Raw genomic sequence first — 8,796 nt, 5'->3', positions numbered from 1 at the left:
AGGAAGACGGTACACTTGGCATATAATTAGTGAAGATAATATCCCTCCACACCCATCCCATCTTGCCGCCGCGTGACGCCTCAATGGTGTAAATTTCCCAATCCAAGGGCACCAACAGGAAAATACTCGGCAAATGATGTCAGGTCATTTAAAGCGCAGAGTCAAGGGTTCATGATTCCCCTCACCGTTATGCTCAAATTATCTATTTTTTTCCTGCCTCGTGAAATGGTGAAAGCAACGCGCAGAACACATCGCACTGACCAACAAACAACGCTGGTGAGTCATGGCAGATGGTAATCTGATTCAACTCGGATTCGGATTATGTTTCCATTTTGGCTGTTTCTTCTTTTTCATCTCTGAAATCCAGTGTGTGTGTGTGTGTGTGTGTGTGTGTGTGTGTGTGTGTGTGTGTGTGTGTGTGTGTGTGTGTGTGTGTGTGTGTGTGTGTGTGTGTGAGTGTCCGTGTCTGCCGTGACCCCCCACGCTTTCCCGACACCTGGCTCGGCCTCACCCTCCTGTCAGTTTCTCTCATTCTTACATCCTTCCTCCCTCCTTCCCTCACGACCTTGACCGGCCTAGTTTCGGCACCAGCACGCAGTGTCATGCGGCGCGGCAACAAGTATATATAGCGAGGCGGCGGCGAGGTTCAGCAGTCGCTTCTTCGCATAAGAGCACACACCACCACCACTAAGGTAGCGCTCAGATGCTCACGTGCACCACACGCACAATGCAAGACATAAAAAATGTTCGCGTAGTTTTCAACATAACATAGTATCGCCTCTTTCCCCATCACTCTTGGCAGGGCTTGGGGAGCGCTTGTCTCTGTGGTCTGTACTGCCTATCAGATCTTACAAGTTGTTAGTGTAGTGCAGTCACGCAACAGTGTGCTGCTCTTCTGTTATGTTTTGTCGTTCTTTTTCCATCACGCACCCAATGTGCAGCCCCAGGGGCGAATGTCACTCAGAGGCAGCGTCCCACTGCACGGTTCTCCTCACCTCTACCAACCACTGTCTTGGTCTTGATTGGAGCATGGCAGCAATAGGCAGCATATGCTATTATCAATGCTTATATCTTTTTCTTATAATATGATGATCACGTGTTCTCTCTTTCTCGAACATTACAGATGAGACCCATCCACGCCTTCCTGGCCCTAGCCCTCGTCGTGGCCTGCGTCAGCGCCGGCAGGATTGGCGGCGGCGGCTGCTGTGGGGGTGGACATGGAGGCGGCGGCGGCGGCGGCGGCGGTGGTTTTGGAGGTAAAACAAAAACATACGTTTTGTGTAAACAACAGCTACACACGCCTCTTTATGTTTCCCTTATGGAAACGAAACTTGTGGTAACACTTGTAATCAAAGAGCGGTGACGGTGCGCGCTGCGACAGTCATTCCTTGGCGGCGTGATTCAACGCCTCATAACCACCAATCCCTGAGTGACGCCACGCTCCCCCAGGTGGCGGCTACGGCGGCGGCGGCGGCGGCGGTGGTGGATTCAGCAGAGGATTCGGGGGAGGATTTGGCGGTGGCAGCTTTGGTGGCAGTTCCGGAGGTTACGGTGGAGGCAGCAGATTCAGCGGCGGCGGCGGCGGCGGCGGCTTCCGTGGAGGTTTCAGTGGTGGCCGCCACGGGGGATCCGGAGGCATCGGGGGTGGCGGCTACGGTGGTGGCGGTAGCTTCGGTGGCGGCAGCTTCGGCGGCCGCAGCTTCGGCGGCAGCAGCTTCGGTGGCGGCAGCAGATACGGTGGCGGCAGCTTCGGTGGCGGGAGCCACGGTGGCGGCAGCTTCGGTGGCGGGAGCCACGGTGGCAGCTTCGGAGGCGGCGGCTTCAGAAGTGGTAAGACATCTAAAACCTGACTGTTTATGAACGGTATGCAGAGCGGTCATAGCGACACACACACTTCATTCAAGAGGGAGTTTTCAAGACCTGTCCTTTGGCTAACTCTGTCAGATCTGTCAGTGCCGTACGGACACAGGCGACTGAGTGGGCCTTTTTTTTTTATTATCTTTTTGTTGCACTTGGCCATTTCTCCCCTCTCACATAAAGACACACACACACCCACACACACACAAAGGCTCAGTGGTTAGAGCGCTGGCTTCACAAGCCAGAGGACCGGGGTTCGATTCCCCGGCCGGGTGGAGATATTTGGGTGTGTCTCCTTTCACGTGTAGCCCCTGTTAACCTAGCAGTGAGTAGGTACGGGATGTAAATAGAGGAGTTGTGACCTTGTTGTCCCGGTGTGTGGTGTGTGCCTGGTCTCAGGCCTATCCAAAGATCGGAAATAATGAGCTCTAAGCTTGCTCCGTAGGTAACGTCTGGCTGTCTCGTCAGAGACTGCAGCAGATCAAACAGTGAAACACACACACACACACACACACACACACACACACACACACACACACACACACACACACACTCTCACATCCTTTCTCTCCCTAACAGGAGGAGGATACGGCAAGTAAGACATCTGTTTCACGTCTTCGTCTCAACGCATGAATGAAAAGGAACCTACCAAGGTGTGCATCTGAGAGTGCGTGCGTGCACAAGTGCGCATGCACGTTTACCAAAAAGAAGAAAGATATTTACCACTGTCTCAACTTCACCTTCATTTTCTCCCCGTCGATCCTTTTCGATTCCCGGTGACGAAATCAATAAATTATATACAAACTTAGGAATTCTTTCATTCTTTGTCACATCCACTTTCAAACCACTACATTTTCTGTATAAAAATTAGACAAAAATATGAACCTCCACACCTGACTCCTCAAGAACGTAAAGAACATAAGAACATAATACAGGTAGAAGCTGCAAGAAGCCATCAGACCTACGAGACGGTCCCTGCATGACACACAGGACTGAACACAAAGGCTGGCCACAGAAGATACCCACACTCCAAGACGTCTTCACACACGGTAACATTTCCCTCCACCACGAAAGAAAAGAGGGAAAAGAAAAGAAAATGGTGGTCAAAACAGGTATCTTTAGTACTTCACGCCATGCTCTCGGCCACGTGCCTCTCACTTCCTATCTTTAGCAACATTTCTTTACATTTCTTTCCCTCTCTTCGCTTCATTTTCCTTTCTTTTTCTTCCTGTTTATCATATTCCTATCTTTGTTATCTCTACCACGTACTTTTACTATCTCTATAAAGATTTCTTATATATTTTTCCATCCTTTACCTTTCACTTTCTCATCCACATCCTTCCCTATCATTTTCCTCTCCCTGCCTTTTCTTCTCATTATTTCTTTCATCACTTATAAATTTCCCTTCTTTATCGTCTGTTCGTACCTCACTTTTCGCCACATAAAAAGCACACTAATATTTCCCTCCCACAGCAAAAGAAGCACCAAAAAGGAGAGGCAGGAAAGAAGGTGCACCAAAACAGGTATTATTACTAAGCCAGGTGGTGTACTTGCATGCCTTACTGCAGACACCCACCACCACCATCATTAGTACCTCCCCACCAACCCCCCACCACCAAAGCACCACCACCACCACCACTACACACGCCACTCCAGAAACTTTTTTTGTGTCATCCCCCACTGAAAGTAGGCAAACTTCCAGCAAGAAGGAAAGGTAGAAGTTGACAGACAAAGTTTTGATAGACAAAGTTAAAAGAGTTTGCCCAAGCAAGGTGCAAGCACGAAAACACAGTTTTTGAGAACAATAGGAGGCACCCCATCAGATCCATACTCATAAGCCTTCCGATGGTTTAGGCCAGCGAGGGCATGGAAAACATCACTACGAAGAATTTGAATTGAAGACATGAAATAGTCAGAGGGAGGAGAAAGGGGACGGACAAGCCTAGAATCATCCAAGGTGGAGTTGTTTGAGAGAAGTGTTCAGAGTAAAAGACAGAATGATGGCAGTGGTGCCATCAGGGTGAATAAAGGAGGGAAAGATGAAGAAGTAGATTTATTAGAGATGTTATTAGCTAGATGCCAGAAGTCCCGAGAGGTGTTTGAATTTGAAAGATTTTGACATTTTCTGTTTATGAAGGAGCGTTTGGCAAGTTGAAGAACAGACTTGGCATGATTCCGGAATAAAATATAATGTGTATGAGATTCAGGAGATGGATGGCTGAAGTACCTTTTGTGGACAAACTCTCTATCATGTATAGCAAGAGAACAGGTTGTGTTAACCAAGGTTTAGAAAGTTTAGGCTGACAAAAAGAATGACGAATGTACGCCTCCATGCCTTACACTACCACCTCTGTTATGCGTTCAGCATAAAGAGATGGGTCTCTGAAACGGAAACAGTGATCATTCTAGGGAAAAATCAGCATAATACCTCCGCATAGGGGATTCCTGTGGAGGAATTGGAGAAATAGGACAAGATGCAGAAATAAATGTGATCGGAAAAGGCCAATGGAAATGATAGGGTGACAGCATAAGAAGAATGATTAGAGGTGAGGAAGAGATCAAGAATGTTGGGCGTGTCTCCAGGACGGTCAGGAATACGAATAGGGTGCTGCATTAGTTTCTCTAGGTCATGGAGGATAGCAAAGTTGAACGCTTGTTCACCAGAATGGTCAGTGAAGGGAGAGGAAAGCCAAAGTTGGTGGTGAACATTGAAATCTCCATGAATGGAAATCTCTGCGAAAGGGTAGAGGGACAGAATCTGCTCCACATTTGAAGTTATATAGTCAAAGAATTTACTATAGGAGTTAGAAAAGAGATGAATTTATTTAGAGAGTGACTATTCAGCCGAAGCCAGATGGTGGAAAACTCGGAAAATTCGAGAGCGTGGGCACGAAAGCAAGTTAAGTCGTTGCGCACATAGACGCAACATCCAGCTTTGCAACGAAAAAGAAAATAGAGAAAATACTAGGGAACAGAGAAGGGGCAACTGTCAGTTGCCTCAGACAGCTTTGTTTCGGTGACGTAAAGAAGATCAGGTTTAGTAGAGGAGAGGTGGTGTTCCACTGATTGAAAAATTAGATCTAAGACCACGAATGTTGCAGAAGTTAATGCAGAAAAAGTTGAGGGAAGTGTCAAGACATTTGGGGTCGTTATCAAGAGAAGAATCTGACCTGCGGACATTTCTGGTCACCTCCCCAGAAGGGGACTCCGAGGCTGGGTTTGGAGACGCCATTATTTCATTTTGATTTTTAAGTGAAAGGTGTGGTAAGTGCATGTTGTTTTGTGTGAAGAAGGAGCGTTGTCTTACACTACTTACACAGCGCTGCCCCGCCTAGCTTTGTACCACGACGCGCACTGACGAAAATAACGTCAAGAACACATCCACCACCATCACTACAATCACCATCTATATCAATATCAGGTACAATAGTATGCTTTCACTCTCTCATCTTGCTCCGCCTCGCCTCGCCTCGTTTCTTTGCCACTAATTTGCGTGTATTGATTTGAATATGCCTCTGATTACGTTATGGATTTCTTTGTTTTTTTTTTTTTGTCGTTTTCTTTCGTTTCTCATTGCTGGTAGGAGTCTATTTTTCCCTATTCTTTCTTTGTATATCTTCTCCCCATCTTTTCTTTCATTCCTTTTTTTTTCGTTATTCATCTGTTCTCCGCATGATTCTATGAGCATTCTCTCTCTCTCTCTCTCTCTCTCTCTCTCTCTCTCTCTCTCTCTCTCTCTCTCTCTCTCTCTCTCTCTCTCTCTCTCTCTCTCTCTCTCTCTCTCTTTACATATATACATATATATAAACAAGAGAATAAAAAAACATTAGGTAACTTTGTTTTTTATGTCCTGGACTATAGCGCCTGTAGGTAACTTGTAGAGTATTGGAAGCACTGTTAAGCTTCCGCCCATTAGTGGCGAAGACAATTTTATTTACAGTGGTACCCATGTTAGGGCCCGTATCACCACCTAAGCGCATCTTTGGTGTAACCACCTAGAACCTGGGTATCACGGTGACATGTAGGTAACTTTAAACCACTCGACAAATGGCAAACTATCAAGGCGGTACGTTGTGGGATTCAAACCTACACGTGGAAGTCTGCCCGATCCCACGCTCACCACCTTCTCCACTAGTCTACCGCCTCCCTACTAATTATCCTCGTTCACCTGGTTGTTCTTTCGTGATTGACCCTGAGAGTTGTGTGTGTGTGTGTGTGTGTGTGTGTGTGTGTGTGTGTGTGTGTGTGTGTGTGTGTGTGTGTGTGTGTGTGTGTGTGTGTGTGTGTGTGTGTGTGTGTGTGTGTGTGTGTGTGTGTGTGTGTGTGTGTGTGTGTGTGTGTGTGTGTGTGTGTGTGTGTGTGTGTGTGTGTGTGTGTGTGTGTGTGTGTGTGTGTGTGTGTGTGTGTGTGTGTGTGTGTGTGTGTGTGTGTGTGTGTGTGTGTGTGTGTGTGTGTGTGTGTGTGTAATTCACTACGGCAGCCTACTGGTCACCTAACCAGCCTTCCCCATTACGGAGCGATCTCAGAGCTCATAGACCGATCTTCGAGTAGGGATGAGACCACAACACACTCCACACACCAGGATAGCGAGGCCACAACCCCTTGAGTTACATCCCATACCTACCTGCTGCTTGGCGAACAGTGGCTACACATTAAGAGGCTTGCCTATTTTGCCTTGCCGCGCCCGGGATTCAAACCCGGACCTTTTCGGTTTTCACCCGAGTGTGCTAACCACTACAACACGCGGTGTGTGTGTGTGTGTGTGTGTGTGTGTGTGTGTGTGTGTGTGTGTGTGTGTGTGTGTGTGTGTGTGTGTGTGCCCATGTCTGCCGTGAGCCCCCAAGCTTTCCCGACACCTCGCTCGGCCTCCCCTCATCCCAGTTTCTCTTATTCTTACATCCTTCCTCCCTCCTTCCCTCACGACCTTGACCGGCCTCGTTTCGGCACCAGCACGCAGTGTCATGCGGCGCGGCAACAAGTATATATAGCGAGGCGGTGGCGAGGTTCGGCAGTCGCTTCTTCGCATAAGAGCACACACCACCACCACTAAGGTAGCGCTCAGATGCTCACGTGCACCACACGCACAATGCAAGACATAAAAAATGTTCGCGTAGTTTTCAACATAACATAGTATCGCCTCTTTCCCCATCACTCTTGGCAGGGCTTGGGGAGCGCTTGTCTCTGTGGTCTGTGCTGCCTATCAGATCTTACAAGTTGTTAGTGTAGTGCAGTCAAGCAACAGTGTGCTGCTCTTCTGTTATGTTTTGTCGTTCTTTTTCCATCACGCACCCAGTGTGCAGCCCCAGGGGCGAATGTCACTCAGAGGCAGCGTCCCACTGCACGGCTCTCCTCACCTCTACCAACCACTGTCTTGGTCTTGAGAGGAGCATAGCAGCAATAGGCAGCATATGCTATTGTCAATGCTTATATATTTTTCTTATAATATGATGATCACGTGTTCTCTCTTTCTCGAATATTACAGATGAGACCCATCCACGCCTTCCTGGCCCTGGCCCTCGTCGTGGCCTGCGTTAGCGCCGGCAGGATTGGCGGCGGCGGCGGCTGCTGTGGGGGTGGACATGGCGGCGGCGGCGGCGGCGGTGGTTTTGGAGGTAAAACAAAAACATACGTTTTGTGTAAACAACAGCTACACACACCTCTTTATGTTTCCCTTATGGAAACGAAACTTGTGGTAACACTTGTAATCAAAGAGCGGTGACGGTTCGCGCTGCGACAGTCATTCCTTGGCGGCGTGATTCAACGCCTCATAACCACCAATCCCTGAGTGACGCCACGCTCCCCCAGGTGGCGGCTACGGCGGCGGCGGCGGCGGCGGCGGTGGATTCAGCAGAGGATTCGGGGGAGGATTTGGCGGTGGCAGCTTTGGTGGCGGTTTTAGTGGTGGAAAGGGAGGCTTCGGCGGTGGCGGCCACCGCGGCGGATCCGGAGGCTTCGGCGGTGGCAGCTATGGTGGTGGAAGCAGCTTCGGTGGCGGCAGCTTCGGCGGCGGCAGCTTCGGTGGCGGCAGCTTCGGTGGCGGCAGCCACGGTGGCAGCTTCGGAGGCGGCGGCTTCAGAAGTGGTAAGACATCTAAAACCTGACTGTTTTTGAACGGTATGCTGAGCGGTCATAGCGACACACACTTCATTCAAGAGGGAGTTTTCGAGACATTTATCTCTGTCCTTTGGCTAACTCTGTCGGATCTGTCAGTGCGGTAGGGACACAGGCGACTGAGGGGGTCTTTTTTATAATTATCTTTTTGTTGCACTTGGCTATTTCTCTCCTCTCTCATAAAGACACACACACACACACACACACACACACATACATTTACTCATTCTCACATCCCTCATCTTCCCAACAGGAGGAAGATACGGCAAGTAAGACATCTGTTTCACGTCTTCGTCTCAACGCATGAATGAAAAGGAACCGACCCAGGTGTGCATCTGAGAGTGCGTGCGTGCGCAAGTGTGCGTCCACGTTTACCAAAAAGAAGAAAGATATTTACCACTGTCTCAACTTCACCTTCATTTTCTCCCCGTCGATCCTTTTCGATTCCCGGTGACGAAATCAATAAATTATATACAAACTTAGGAATTCTTTCATTCTTTGTCACGTCCACTTTCAAACCACTACATTTTCTGTATAAAAATTAGACAAAAATATGAACCTCCACACCTGACTCCTCAAGAACGTAAAGAACATAAGAACATAATACAGGTAGAAGCTGCAAGAAGCCATCAGACCTACGAGACGGTCCCTGCATGACACACAGGACTGAACACAAAGGCTGGCCACAGAAGATACCCACACTCCAAGACGTCTTCACACACGGTAACATTTCCCTCCACCACGAAAGAAAAGAGGGAAAAGAAAAGAAAATGGTGGTTAAAACAGGTATCTTTAGTACTTCACGCCATGCTCTCGGCCACGTGCCTG

The 8,796-nt window shown here is 48.5% G+C and overlaps 2 protein-coding genes across 2 annotated transcripts; both read left to right on the top strand.

The window, feature by feature from the left end:
- Window positions 1-564: 564 nt before the first annotated feature.
- On the top strand, window positions 565-2,665 carry LOC123509566 (glycine-rich cell wall structural protein 1.8-like). Its single transcript, XM_045263932.1, has 4 exons — window positions 565-692; window positions 1,124-1,256; window positions 1,450-1,830; window positions 2,437-2,665. Exons 2-4 carry the CDS (start codon window positions 1,124-1,126, stop codon window positions 2,454-2,456), a joined length of 534 nt encoding a protein of 177 aa, XP_045119867.1. The 5' UTR covers window positions 565-692; the 3' UTR covers window positions 2,457-2,665.
- A 4,176-nt stretch (window positions 2,666-6,841) lies between these two features.
- LOC123509556 (acanthoscurrin-2-like) lies at window positions 6,842-8,450 on the top strand. Its single transcript, XM_045263924.1, has 4 exons — window positions 6,842-6,908; window positions 7,340-7,469; window positions 7,663-7,938; window positions 8,222-8,450. The coding sequence occupies exons 2-4, from the start codon at window positions 7,340-7,342 to the stop codon at window positions 8,239-8,241; spliced, it is 426 nt and encodes a 141-aa protein (XP_045119859.1). The 5' UTR covers window positions 6,842-6,908; the 3' UTR covers window positions 8,242-8,450.
- Window positions 8,451-8,796: the final 346 nt, after the last annotated feature.

Source organism: Portunus trituberculatus, chromosome 27 (assembly GCF_017591435.1).
Source record: "Portunus trituberculatus isolate SZX2019 chromosome 27, ASM1759143v1, whole genome shotgun sequence".
Taxonomy (NCBI): domain Eukaryota; kingdom Metazoa; phylum Arthropoda; class Malacostraca; order Decapoda; family Portunidae; genus Portunus; species Portunus trituberculatus.
This window is presented reverse-complemented; position numbering and strand designations above follow the sequence as displayed.